Source organism: Haliotis asinina, chromosome 1 (assembly GCF_037392515.1).
Source record: "Haliotis asinina isolate JCU_RB_2024 chromosome 1, JCU_Hal_asi_v2, whole genome shotgun sequence".
In the NCBI taxonomy this organism is placed as follows: domain Eukaryota; kingdom Metazoa; phylum Mollusca; class Gastropoda; order Lepetellida; family Haliotidae; genus Haliotis; species Haliotis asinina.
This window is the reverse complement of record NC_090280.1, coordinates 31983977-31999559: the sequence shown is the minus strand read 5'-3', so window position 1 is coordinate 31999559 and position 15583 is coordinate 31983977. Positions and strand designations below refer to the sequence as shown.

At 39.4% G+C, this 15583-nt stretch overlaps 1 protein-coding gene across 1 annotated transcript; it reads left to right on the top strand.

The window, feature by feature from the left end:
* The first annotated feature begins 1311 nt into the window (after nt 1–1311).
* Nucleotides 1312–2316, top strand: LOC137271894 (spermatogenesis-associated protein 31H1-like). Its single transcript, XM_067804282.1, has one exon. The coding sequence runs from the start codon at nt 1312–1314 to the stop codon at nt 2314–2316; it is 1005 nt and encodes a 334-aa protein (XP_067660383.1).
* The last annotated feature ends 13267 nt before the right edge of the window (nt 2317–15583 follow it).

Below are 15583 nucleotides of genomic sequence, written 5' to 3'. Positions count from 1 at the left end.
TGGCTTATCTCAAACATCGGATCAGACAACTTGTCAAACCTCAGACAGACAAAAATAACATCAAAATACAGTCAGACAAATGGCATCACATATTGGAACAGAAAAGGGTCGCACATCAGACCAGGCATCTTGTCATGAATCAGACAAGGTGTCACAGATCAGACACGACATCTCTTCATGAATCAGACAATGCGCCCCTTCATGGATGAGATAAGGCATCCCTTCATGGGTCAGACAAGAGGCCAAACCTCAGATGAGAGAAGGCATCCCTTCATGGAAAGGGCAAGACATCAATTCATGGATGAGATGAGGCATTCCTTCATGAATCAGACGATGGGTCACAGATTAGGTCAGGGAATTCATCAACTGATCACAACTCAGATAGGACAAGGCGTCACACGTCAGATGAGACAAGGAATCACATCTCAGGACAGAAAAAGCGTCATACTTCAAATCAGACAAGGCTTCACGTTTCAGAGCAGGCAAGGCTTCACATCTCAGATGAGACAAGCCATAACACATCAGACAAGGGGTCTCTTCAAGGATGAGACAAGCCGTCACATCTTAGATCTGACAAGGCGTCTCTTCAAGAATGAGACAAGGGGTCACATCTTAGATCAGACAAGGCCTCACATATCAGGTGAAACAATGCGTTACATCTCAGATGAAAAAAGGCGTCACACCTCAGATCAGACAAGGCCTCACATCTCAGATCAGAAAAGGCGTCACATCTCAGATCAGACAAGTCATCACATCTCAGATCAGACAAGGCGTCTCTTCAAGGATGAGACAAGGCGTCACATCTCAGATCAGACCAGCCATCACACCTCAGATCAGACAAGGCGTCACATCTAAGGTCAGACAATGCGTTACATCTCATATTAGACAAGGCGTCACACTTCAGACTAGACAAGGCGTCACATCTCAGATCAGGCAAGGCGTCACATCTAAGGTCAGACAAGGCGTCACATCTCAGATCAGACCAGCCATCACACCTCAGATCAGACAAGGCGTCACATCTCAGATCAGACAAATCATCATACCTCAGATCAGACAACTGATCACACCTCAGATGAGACAAGGCGTCTCTTCAAAGGATGAGACAATGCATCACACATCAGAGCAGACAAGGCGTCATACCTCAGATCAGGCAAGGCGTCACATCTAAGGTCAGACAATGCGTTACATCTCAGATTAGACAAGGCGTCACTTCAGACTAGACAAGGCGTTACATCTCAGATCAGGCAAGGCGTCACACCTTAGATCAGAGAAGGCTTCACGTTTCAGAGCAGGCAAGGCTTCACATCTCAGATGAGACAAGCCATAACACATCAGACAAGGGGTCCCTTCAAGGATGAGACAAGGCGTCACATCTTAGATCTGACAAGGCGTCTCTTTGAGGATGAGACAATGCGTCATATCTTAGATCAGGCAAGGCGTGTCTGCAAGGATAAGACAAGGCGTCACATCCCACATCAGACAAGGAGTCACATCCCAGATCAAACAAGGCGTCATACCTCAGATCGGACAAGGCGTCACATCTCAGAGCAGACAAAGAGTCACTTCTCAGATAAGACAAGGCCTCACATCTCAGAGCAGACAAGGCGTCATACCTCAGATCGGACAAGGCGTCACATCTCAGAACAGACATGGAGTCACTTCTCAGATAAGACAAGGCCTCACATCTCAGAGCAGACAAGGCGTCATATCTCAGATCAGACACGGCCTCACATCTCAGATCAGACAAGGCGTCACACTTCAGATCAGACAAGGCGTCACATATCAGATCAGACAAGGCATAACACATCAGATCAGACAAGAGGTCTCTCCAAGGATGAGACAAGGGGCTGCATGTTAGATCAGCCAAGGCGTCTCTACAAGGATGTGACAAGTCGTTACTGCTTAGATCAGGCAAGGTGTCTCTTCAAGGGTGAGACAAGTCGGCATATCTCAGATCAGACACGGCCTCACATCTCAGATCAGACAAGGCATCACACTTCAGATCAGACAAGGCGTCACACTTCAGATCAGACAAGGCGTCACATATCAGATCAGACAAGAGGTCTCTCCAAGGATGAGACAAGGGGCCGCATGTTAGATCAGCCAAGGCGTCTCTTCAAGGATGTGACAAGTCGTTACTTCTTAGATCAGACAAGGTGTCTCTTCAAGGATGAGACAAGTCGTTACTTCTTAGATCAGACAAGGTGTCTCTTCAAGGATAAGGTAAGGCGTCACATCTTAGATCAGACAAGGCGTCTCTTCAAGGATGACAAGTCGGCATATCACAGATCAGACAACGCGTCTGTTCAAGGATGAGACAAGTCGTCATATCACAGATCAGACAAGGCGTCACATCTTAGATCATACAAGGCCACGAATGTATCTATGCTCATGCTTATTAAGTTGGGATTTCACAGGAAGAAGTGGAAATGTTATCTCACGGTGTCCAACATGCTCATCTTTCAGTTTGTTGAAAATTTAACTACAAAGTACGCGTAACAAAAACAAAAAAACAAGCAAACAAACAAACAATACAGCAATATTCCAGCAATATCACCGCGGGGACATCAGAAGTGAGCTTCACATACAGTACCCATGTTGGGAATCGAACCGGGTCTTCAGCGTGAGGTGCATATGCTTTAACCCTTGGGCTATTCCATCAACAATCCCCTCAGGTTGAACCAGATAGACATTGATAGACCAGAACCAGATAGACATTGATAGATCAGAACCAGATAGACATTGATAGACCAGAACCAGATAGACATTGATAGATCAGAACCAGATAGACATTGATAGACCAGAACCAGATAGACATTGATAGTCCAGAACCAGATAGACATTGCCAAATCTGCATCACATGTTCAGCTTCACTACAACCATCATGAGATTTTAAAAGAGCTTTGGATATTTCATGAATAGATCGCAGGGAAAACAATTTTTTTTGTGGCTTAACCCCACACAGCAATATTTCGTAGGGTCCTTAAATATCAAGTTTATTCCGTATTTTAGATGACCCTTGATACAAGTGTACTGTAAAGTATAAAATTGTTGTCACACGACCAAAATTATATCAAGAATATCTTTTTAGCACATATATAGATGTTGAGCATAGTATATTCTCACCAAGTGCGTTTAATATTTGTTGTAATATTAATATAGTTTTACAATATTTTTAGGTGGTCATTAACCATTCATTACGGAGAAGAAAGCATTCCAGCTATATGACAGTGGTCTGCGAATAATCGAGTCTGGACCAGACTATCCAGTGATCAACAGCATGAGACATGCGTCAACCAAGTTAGCGATCCTGACTATTTGTACCGGACACTATTAGTTGCATGTCACGACAAGCTGGGGTTGCTGAAGAAAAGTTCTAACGAGCATTTCATGGGTTGTATGAAAGACAAAAAATATTCTACAGCGTTCGTATGTGGAGAATCTAAAACTATGGAACAGTACAATCTCGCAAGCATTTAGGGATTAAACGACTTAATGATAGCTTGTCGGTCTGTTCATATTTGTGTGTCTAGAACAATAAATATGCAGCACTCAAAATTGTTAAAACATACAATTATTAGTGTTACCCTAGTCATTTTGTCATTTACTCAAAAAGAATCACAACAGAACACTGACTGTTATTTATACAACTACAATTAATCTCAAATGTCATGACAAATAACCACAACACAGCAATCAGAAAGATATGTAAATAGCTAAAACACTACTTAAGGCTCTGTTTGATACATGTCTCAATGTTAACTGAATAATATTGAACTATTTCTGTGGCATGCTAGGGACACAAATAATGTGTCTCTGCATTATATACAGGGGGAATAAAAGTGAAAGTAGAAATCCTCTCACTGTTATTTTAAGACCAACTTGATAAATGAATCTACCCAAGCTTTTTTTAAAAGTCTGGATATACAATCCCTAAACTGTACAAACCACGGCTTGACAACCTGAACCTAGATTTTCGAAGCTCTCTTAGCGCTAAGATAGCCATACATTAACATTACTTACGGCTATCTTAGCGCTAAGAGAGCTTCGAAAGTCTATGAAAGCTTCTGTCTGTGTTTCAAGAAAGAATACCTGAGAGAGTTTAAGTGAGTGAGTGAGTGAGTGAGTTTGATTTTACGCGGCTTTTGGCAATATTCCAGCTGACGTGCTTCAGCATGTGATATACATCAGTTTGTATTTTGTCCTATTTCTCTTGTATTTCCAGGGTAAAGAAAAACGGTGTTCTTGTAATCGAAATACGAAGGAACAAGATGAGTCCGGAGAGATCAGGATTCGCATTCCAAGATATAAAAAGTCTAAAACGAATTAAAAGTGATCTATGATTTCTATAAACTTGTGCGTGAGAAGCAAATGTTTCAATCGCTAAGCTACTCCACCGCTCCTTATTAGTGTAAGAGGGGCGGTTGGGTAGTCTAGTGGTTAAAGTGTTCCTCACCTGAAGACCCTGGAACGATTCCCAACATAGGCACAATGTGTACAGCCTACTTCTGGTGTCCCCGCAGTAATATTGCTAATAACGGGCGTAAAACAAACTCACTCACTCACCCAAACAATGTTTCTTTCGAAACCATCTTACAACTTAGGGCATTGGGGGTCTGCTCATATGACATATCATCGTGACACAGCTGAACACATTGATGCTCATGATATCAATAACTGAAGGTCTCGACTTAATATTTAACATCAAAACATGCCAAATATAGAAACCTTTTCTGTGAGGAGCTAATGATTTTTCCAATATTTTTGTTTGTTTGTTTGTTTTTTTGTTTTTCACCCCACTTCCAAAACCAGCAACAAATCTAATTCTAAGTGTATTTTCTGAACAGTTTACAAAGTTTTAGTGTCCAACGTGGTATTTGTAGGTAGATGTGCTTGGAAATGTTGCCAATGGTCATAACATGCTGCCCCTAATAGCAACTGGTCAAAGTGGACACCAACGAGTCATAAGGCTCGGTGGGGTAGCCTAGTGGTAAGCTCACACAGAAGACCAGAGTTTGATTCCTGTCATGGGTACAATGTGTGAAGCCCTTTTCTGGTGTCTCCAACCTTATATTGCTGGAATGTCGGTAAACGAGGTGTAAAACTAAATACACACGTCACTCATACACCATACACAGACACAATGCATTAAAATCATTATAAGTGATGTGACATTGAGTAGTTTCATGTTTCAGCCAGTTGCTTTTGAAAAATACAACTTACCAGTTAAATGGCCTGAATCATACTGTAAAAGTACGAGTGAATATTGTTTTAGCTCAGCTTTAGCAACATTCTAGCAATATCACGGAAGTGGACACCCAGAACACTTCAGATTCTTCACGTCTTTGGAAGGTATTAAGAAAAACCTATGTAGACAACTTTATTCTCATCTTACTAAAAATAGGTTTCTTTCAAGATGAACGTTTGCTATCAGTCAGAACCATGGGATTCTCTTACATTTTACACGTGTAATTCCTGTGCAGTTTCTTATTAATTTTACTTAAAATTCAAATAACTCCCCAACTGACTAGCAATTCACATTTTCTGGCTGTAAAAAGCAAAATTAAATGTTTCTGTTGAAATTTGAACTTAAACTGATGTATTTCACTATTTCATTTATTAAAGTTTGCTATGAATGAATTAATTAGTTCGTATAATTAGGGAGCCATGTACTGTAGCAGATTACTAACAATAGAGAACATTGTCAGAAAATATGTTTTCCCAGTCCTTGCCTTTAAGAATCAAAAATGGAACTATTTTATTGACAAAATATTTTCATGACTCCCAATTTAAGCAAATGACTACCAAAACATTTAACGTAAGTCACTCTGACTATTACTCAGAATTTTCAAACTGACAAGTAACAATAAAAGTGGTTCTATGAAGATCGGGGTCAGAACTGATCTTTGCCAGCCACGCTTACAGGATCAGGTGGTCATCTTGCTGACTTGGTTGACATGTCACTGGTCTCATTTGTGTAGATCGATGTTCATGATGTTAGTCACTGGCTTATCTGGTCCAGACTTGATTATTTACAGACTGCCTCCATACAGCTGGGATATTATTGAGTGTCAACAAAAAACAAAATGTAAATGTCAAACCAAACTCACTCACTCCAACAAAAGCAAAACAGTGCTGGAGTACTAGTATTTGTTTCTCACCCCTAAAGGCTGCATCACATGTACACTGCATAAAAGACGAGTGACTTATGCAAGAGGCGTCTAACAGGTTAGAATCGCTGACTTAGTTCACACATCATTGTATCCCAGTTGTGTAAATGGATGATCATGCTGTTGTTCATTGGATTGTTTTAAGACCGGAGCTATACAGCTGGAATATTACTGAGTGTGGTGTTAAACAACCATCCAAATAAGCACACACTTTCTATGTATTAGGACGATCCATATTTATAGGGTGTTTGTCATCTCCCATCCAATAAAGTATAATAATAAAATGTATATAATAAAATAATAAAACCCTTATTTCAAATCTTCCATGCCCCTGTAGAGGAATAGTGTCATAAAAACATTGTGTTATGATTGCAGACTGCAAAAACACCCAGATTGTTCCTCATTTATCAACAGTTTCCACAGCAATGATCTACACAATAACTTATATAATTTAAAGACAATTACTAAGTGACCAGTGGCAGTGGGGTAGTCTAGTGGTTACAGCGTTTGCTTGTCATGGTTCGATTTCCCATATGGGAACAAGGTGGAGAACCCATTACTTGTGTCACTAGCGTGATATTGATGGAATATTGGTGAAAGCAGTATAAAACCATACCCACTCATTCATATTTCTTAATATTGTTGGAAATTGGAAAACCAATATAAGAATACATTGTATTTCATATTTATCTTATAAATTTTGCCCACCACCACTTGTACTGTTTGAGGTTGAAGAAGATAAACTTATGGATTTCTGAACCACTGAAAACAAGAACACAAGGCCATCAATATTCCCCGCCATACTGTCCTGCTCCTATTTGGTTCTACCAAGACATTCATGTCCTCAAAACACATACCAAATTTGGCGTCACTATCAATATTGGGTTCGGAGAATGGTTTCTGTCCCCTCTGGGGATACAATGCACTAAGTCATGAAATTCATGAAAAGGTCCATAACTCTGTAAGTGTAACATGGATTCTGTTTTTGAACTCCATCAAAACATTCATGTCCTGAAAACACTCCAAATATGGTTTCCTTATCTATAATACATTTTGAGAAAATCTGCAGAGACTGATGGAGGAACGGGCTCAAACTATTATCCCCTTCTCATGTCAGGATACCTTATAACTTGATGAATAAATGTTTCCTGCACAGAGCAACATGGACAGATTGTTGTCTTTGCTGTTTCTGAGTCAGTACTTCCATATATCCATTTCCAGTCTATTGTGTATGTGAATGGAAATAAACACAAAGATCGTGAGTTAGTTATGCCACACATTTTATTTGTAAAAATTACTCTACATTGGACACCTTTAAAATCCTTTAATATTTTCGGTAAATAGATAAATACAGTTCTTGATGTATTTAATGCCTCCCACTTAATAAACTTCCCCTCTACTGCTACTCGTGAACATCCAAGTTAGAAGTGATCTTCAACAACCCATATTTGTTCTAAGAGGTGGCTACTAGTATTGGGTGGTCAGGCTTGCTGACTCGGTTGACACGTCATCGTATCCTGATTGATGTTCATGATGCTGATCACTGGATTGTCTGGCCCGAACTTGATTATATACAAACCACCATCACATAGCTGGCCTAAAACAGCAATTAAGTAAGTTACATAATAATAAGTCAAATCACTGAGATATTTCATCATATTAAAAAAAATGCACTCACTCATTCCTCTTTATTGTGATCAACATCTAAACAAGGTAACCAGTTCACTACGGGGAGTGTGCATCTTGAAGTGAGTCTGTGCTACCCGCTTGTCAATATCTACTGATCGCAAAATTTTGAGAAATTTGATACCTCTTAGCACCAAGTGAACCCATTTCCTGGTGTATCCTGATATCGGACATTTTTTGGAATTCAGTAAGTTATCAGCGTGGGTGCTAAATACGAAGAGTACAGTAACATCTGGTTACATCCAAAGAGATTTCCGTTTGGTCAGAGACAGCACAAATCATCTGGAGTCTTCACGTTTAAGTGTCATCTGATTGAACAAGCTGTAGAAAATGGTGTTAGTCTAACCAAGAACACTCATATCCTGGATACCCAGACAACAAATATCCGGAGACCTTGCCTTCCGGTCAGTTCTCTTTAAAAAAACCCCAATCTCTTAGGGTACAAAAGTGATTCTCTATAATAGATATACAGTTTCTGTTTCCAGATGGTAAATTTTACAAATGAATGGGCTAAATCAACACAATATTGACTCACCTATCCGCGTGAAGCTTTCACCTACCACAGACCTTATTAAGTGATTTTAACCAAGAAGTGCACTTCTTGTATGCTCGCTGCTGTTGCAACTATGAAGCCTGGATTACAGAAATCCAGATATTATCCGGACGCTTTACTCAAAAACGATTACGTCCGGATATCCAGGGTCTCGCTGTATATGCACACAGACACTGAATAACAGCAGAATTATATTTGATGAGGGCCAATGAAAACATGAGCAGGACTGTTGTCACATCACTGAGATCAGTGATGATCCAGGTTAAAACTCATTTTCAGCAACCCATGGTTGTCATAACAGGTGCCTAGGGGATTGGGTGATCAGGCTCACTGACTTGGTTGACACATGTCATCATATCTCAATTGTGTGGATTGATACTCATGCTGTTGATCACTGGATTGACTTTATTATTTACAGAAAGGCACCATATAGCTGGAATATTGCTGAGTGTGGTGTAAAACAACAAAGCAAACAAACAACCCATCACAAATATCCGAATAGGTACCAACTGCATTGTCAGAGGATGAGGGTGATGTGCATGTGTGTAGTGGGTGGGGTGGGGGTGATGTGCATGTGCGTAGTGGGGTGGGTGGGGGTGATGTGCATGTGCGTAGTGGGGTGGGTGGGGGTGATGTGCATGTGCGTAGTGGGGTGGGTGGGGGTGATGTGCATGTGTGTAGTGGGTGAGGGTGATGTGCATGTGTGTAGTGGGTGGGGGTGATGTGCATGTGCGTAGTGGGGTGGGTGGGGGTGATGTGCATGTGCGTAGTGGGGTGGGTGGGGGTGATGTGCATGTGCGTAGTGGGGTGGGTGGGGGTGATGTGCATGTGCGTAGTGGGGTGGGTGGGGGTGATGTGCATGTGCGTAGTGAGGCTGGTGGGGGTGATGTGCATGTGCGTAGTGAGGCTGGTGGGGGTGATGTGCATGTGCGTAGTGAGGTTGGTGGGGGTGATGGTGGTGGTTATAGGTGGGTACTGGATGGAGCCTCCTTCCATTGGTGGGGATTTTGCGGAGCCACACAGGAATTTAGAATTTTTAGAATGAAATGGTGATGTGAGGCTGTTGATATATGATGACAGGTGGAAGAAAGAATACAAACATACTTGGTGGAATGAGATATACATTCAGTTTGTTTTTTAACCATTTGACGCATTACCATTACTTCAAGTCCTCAGACTTTTGTGATGATCCATTATCAGCGCCAAGTGAGCTGATTCCTCATGGCAGCATACAGTGCTGGAAATCACATGGAACATAGTGAGACATCCTACGCTGCAAGACAAAAATACCTTAATCACCATGTGCATGTAACATCAGGGGCACCTCTTCAACAAATCTGAGTTTCAGTAAGCAATTTAACCACATGATTATAAACTGTACTGTAATCTGTTTCATTAATTCTATTCAAAACTGCAATATTGTTTCTAATAATTTGTAAAAAACCACCAAACTTGAAATTACTTTATGTTGACAGTATAATTCAAAGAAATGACAATAGTAGACGAATCTATCAAAATGTTGCTCCTACAAAATAACGAAGTTGTTATCCATGAAGAGTATATGTTTTTTACTTCTCAAATTCTAAAATGCCAAAGAAAAAACATGGACAAAATAAAAAACGCAACAGAACAAAAACAAATACACAAAACTAAAAACACAATTTAAGATAAAACTAATAATGTCTCATTGTGAAGGTGAAAATGGAAGTTCACATGAGTTGAGACTGATGGTATTGGATTCCGCACCCAGTTCCCAAGGCCAAAACCTGGGCCATCTGATGGGCACAAGTTATGGTCTCAGGGATAGGGTAGGGGCCACTGATGTCTGACCACTCTCACAGGACGACTCACGTCTTGGAAACGTTGCAAAGGGTCGAGTAAAACTATTGGAAGCACTGAACAGATTGACCTTGAAGTACCTCTGTTTATGTATATGACTGAAAGGAAAAAAATAACAATATTCCCGCAATATCATGGTAAGGGGAAACCAGAAATAGTCTTGACACATAGTACTCATGTCGGGAATCAAACCCAGGCCATCACCTTGATGAGCAGATGTTATAAATATTAGGCTACCCAGTGATGATGATGATGACAATGATGATGGTGATGACAATGGTGATGACGATGGTGATGACGATGGTGATGATGATGATGATGTGATGGTGGTGGTGGAGATGACATTAATGAAGACTTCGTTCTTGATGTTGAAGAAGATGTGAACCTTGTAACAGAGAAATAATAGCAAATATAGCAGAATTCCAGTCATATGGCATTGGTCATAAATAACCAAGTTTGGCAATATTCCTGGCAAAAAAACAATTTCATCAATAAATCAGGGTTCAAATTCCATATTAGTCTAACGGAAAAACAGTCAGCTGTTGATTGATGCTTGTGGTGTTGGTCACTGGAATGTCTGGTCCAGAGTTGACTATTTACAGACTGCCACCATATGGCCGGAATATTGCTGAGTGCGGCGATGAAATGCTTATGTGAGAATGACAGATGAAAGAAAGAACAAATTAACTTGGTTAGAATAAAACAGAAAGACAGATGGAAGAAAAAATTAATAAACAAACTAGGTGGAATGGTAGATGAGAGAATGATAGGTGAAGGAAAGAATGAATAAATATACTTGGAATGGTAGATAAAATGATGACAGCTGGAAGAAAGAATGAAAAACGGACTTGTGCAAATGGCAAATGAAAGAATAAACAGACTTGGAATTACACAAAAAAAGAATGAACAACTAAACTTGAAGCTAGATCACCTGGCTGAACGATAGATAAAGAAGGATGAATATAAAAAACCTACATGAAGGAATAGATAAAAGAAATAACTTACAGGAAAGATTGCTAGATGAAAGATTGAATAAACTTGCATAAAGGGTGACGGATGACGCCAAGATTGAGTACACAGAATTACAGATGAATGAAAGATGGATAAATATTGAATGAAACAATAAGAATAATGATGGACACACAAAATGACAAGAAATGACAGATCATCTACCAATGCACAAAGAAAAATTATAGGCAAGCATGGATAAAAGAGTGAGTGGGGTTGGGTTTTCGCTGCTTTTAGCAATATTCAATCAATATCACAGCAGAGGAAAAGCAGACATTGGCTTCACACATTGTACCTATGTGGGCAATCAAACCGAGTCTTCAGCGTGATGAACTAACTGTTTAATCACCAGACTTCACCTCCACACACCTATGGATACAGGGCAATCATGCCACAAACATGAATGTCAAACAAATTAAATAAACAAGACAGTGAGTGAGTGAGTGAGTGAGTGAAATCTTCATGTCACATCGAAAATATATCAGCCATACTGTGACAATACTAGTTTTGTTCTGTGACAAAGGACAGTAGCACAACAGCTCGGTATCACAACACTAAAACCAACCATTTCCGTATGAGTCAACAAATTTCATCAATAAACACATGTACATTCAATACTATTGGTAAACAGGCTGGATACTATATATTTGGGCAATGAAAAGAAGAATGAACGAATGAATGAATGAATGATTGAATGAAAGAAAATAGAAAAAAAATGAACATTGAGAAATGAGAGAGTGAGTTTGATGCTGATTTCAGCAATATCAACATCAAAGAAGGATTGTTGTAACTATTGACAAATATAAATATAACTAAAACAACAACAGTTACTGAAAAATAAAGAACATCCCATATGTTGACAGTGAAGAAATACACGTACTCACTGAACATATATTTTGTCATGCTATGACGTTTAGCCCAGATCCATAGCCATAAAATTCCCAACTGATAATTCATATTGATGACCTTTGACCCCTGAATAACTAATAATATTTGCTAAAATAACTACTGTTTCTACCCAATACATTGTAAATAACCCACCATGACAGTTTAATCTTACTTGCTGTTTTTACTCTGCCTGCAATAAAATAAGCTCTTGTGTTGCTAATCATTCTTCAACATGCAGAAACATGCAGACATGTTATGTTATCTATGAACCTTGACCTTTGACCAGGAAACAGAAACATGTGTGGGGTCAAAGGTCAAGGCCATTTTCAGAGTTTTAAAAAAAATGCACATTCAAATCTTTGCCATTGAAATTTTACACCTCTGACGTTGAAAAGGTCAAAGATATTCAAATCTCAGGGCAAAAATTTGAATGTTTAAAAAGGATTGTCATTTCTTGCAGATCTTATCAGCAGAATAAATTGCTTTGTGACAGTCTTCCCTGACTTTGAAGAGAGGGAAAAAGCACATCCAAGTTGAAAAATAAACAAAACCATTATATGGTTTATCTTTAAAGATAACATTCATTACAATTATTTATGCTGGTTAGAATTGAACAGACATGGCCATCTTTCTCCAACCAGTGCTCAGAGATCTGGACTAAAGAGACACAGACAACCCATGTTTACTGGATCTACAGAGATCCAGGGGGATAAGCTGAGCAAGTGAGTCTAGTTTTACTCCACTTTTTAAGCAATATTCCAGCAATATCACGGCAGGGTAGACCAGACAGGGAATCGAATCCTTTACCAATAGGCTACCCCACCACCCCTGGGGATAAAGTCATGAAGTGACATAAACTTACTACAGCCTGACCAGGTATCTGTTCAATTTGTTCTGTAAATCTCTCATAATCTTTGTATTAGTTTTGAATAATGTCATAGGCTACCTTTTCACAACCTACACTTATCAGTGATTCATTCATCCAATGCCACAGAGGTACAACCATTGTAACTTACACACTCAGCCTTGTGGACCACACCAACATGTTACCACAGTGCTACAACCATTGTAACTTACATACTCAGCCTTGTGGACCACACCAACATGTTACCACAGTGCTACAACCATTGTAACTTACATACTCAGCCTTGTGGACCAGGCCAACATGTTACCACAGAGCTACAACCATTGTAACTTACATACTCAGCCTTGTGGACCAGACCAACATGTTACCACAGTGTGACAACCATTGTAACTTACATACTCAGCCTTGTGGACCAGGCCAACATGTTACCACAGTGCTACAACCATTGTAACTTACATACTTTGTGGACAGACCAATGTGTTACCACAGAGGTACAGCCATTCTAACTTACTTACACAGCCTTGTGGACCAGATAAACATTCTACCACAGCACTACAACCATTGCAACTTACATACTTTCAAGCTGATTTAAGATTGCTCACAAATGCTTTTGGGTTCATTCCCCTTTGCTGTATATGTCCGTCGTCTAATTTTCAAACAATTTAGAATCCTATTTTCAAATGAGCAGTATTCAAATAGTCAGTCTGTACAGTCAACTGTAAATTGTTAAGAGTTAAAGTTTTCATTATTCCACAAAGATTCTGCAAGATTTGTACCATTTAGGATAACATATATGACACTCTAAACTGACAAGAATCCCACTGAGTGTTATAATCACTTTGAGTAATGCTTACCTGAAAGTTATTCCTGGTTCTTCTTGACAAACTTGCTTATTCCACATAAAGCAATTGTTACTCTTCATTCAAACTTCCAACCTAGACCCACCCTTTGCAGAAGAAATAGCCTGACCTATACAGAAATATGAGCTAGAAGTCATACACATTTTGGTTTGGGGGATTTCATGTTTCCAGACTTACTGTGTTCATTATATATGACCAGTTGCATAATTTCAGCATTTCCTGTACCAATAACCAGTTCCATGAAGCACGCTAGATCCTCCTCCTCATCGAACCCTTTGAGGCGCCCATATCTGAAACATACAAAGACAGGAGCTAGGAATATAGTATGTTGTGTACACAGCACACAGATAAAGAAAAGTAGTTCACAATTGTTTATTGCACAAAACTTCTTTAATTTCGAAATAAAGAGAGTTATTAAAACTTCTTTGTTTCAAGACGTTTCCACTGAACGTGTTCAAACTTTCTGCCATCATTTCCTCAACCTTAATCCTAATGGCAAAGGCTGTCAAATATATACAGAATGTCATCCAAGTGTCCTTTGATATGAAATATATCATCACATTTGTTAAAGTTATATCACATCAGGTTTTTGTCATGATACAGAGGACATAGTGATGTCACCAAGTCTTTGTCATGTCTTCTCATAGTGACGTCACCAGGTTTTTGTCATGATACAGACGACATAGTGATGTCATCAGGCTTGTGTCATGATACAGAAGACATAGTGATGTCATCAGGTTTTTGTCATGATACAGAAGACATAGTGATGTCACCAGGTTTTTGTCATGATACAGAAGACATAGTGATGTCACCAGGTTTTTGTCATGATACAGATGACATAGTGATGTCATCAGGTTTTTGTATGGTACAGATGACATAGTGATGTCACCGGGTTTTTGATGTAATAGCAATACGAGTCAGGTAAATGTTGAACAAAATCTTCTGTCAAAAGAACATCTCCTTTTTATAAAAATATTCTTTTAAGGCACAGAATGATAAAAAAATCAGGGGTTATGGGCAGAAATCTTTCTCATGTAGATCTCTCATGTATACAAAATATGAAGATAGGATTAGAATTTGTCTCCAGCAACCTGTGCTTGTCATAAGAGGCAGCTAATAGCATCAGGTGGTCAGGCTCATTGACTTGGTTGACACATGTCATTGATGGCATACATCCATGCTTATAGTAAAAATCATGAGCAACATCTTGCAAGACTGAGTTACTGTCACATGTATCACTGGACTGTCTTGTTCAGACTTGAGGTATTTAAAATGAGATATTGTACTGACATGCATCTTAGTCAAAGCCAAATAACGTAAGGTCATACGTCTTACTCGAAGCAAACAACATATGGTGATACCCTAACTCAAAGCGAAATAACATATGGTCATACGCCTAACTCAAAGCCAAACAACATATGGTCATACGCCTAACTCAAAACCAAACAACATATGGTCATACGCCTAACTCAAAGCCAAACAACATATGGTCATACGCCTAACTCAAAGCTAAACAACATATGGTCATACATCTAACTCAAAGCCAAACAACATATGGTCATACACCTAACTCAACGCCAAATATTGTAACATCATTGTAGTCACTTGTGTAATTCACATAAGGAATTAAGTTCAGCTCAGATTGACAAGATTCTTGCTTAGTCATAATGACACTTGTCAGCTGATCTCACAAAATCGAATGAATTACTGAAAA

Bases quoted from the DNA above. Each gene is read 5' to 3' on its own strand.
- LOC137271894 (XM_067804282.1), top strand. From the start codon at position 1,312: ATGAGACAAGCCATAACACATCAGACAAGGGGTCCCTTCAAGGATGAG.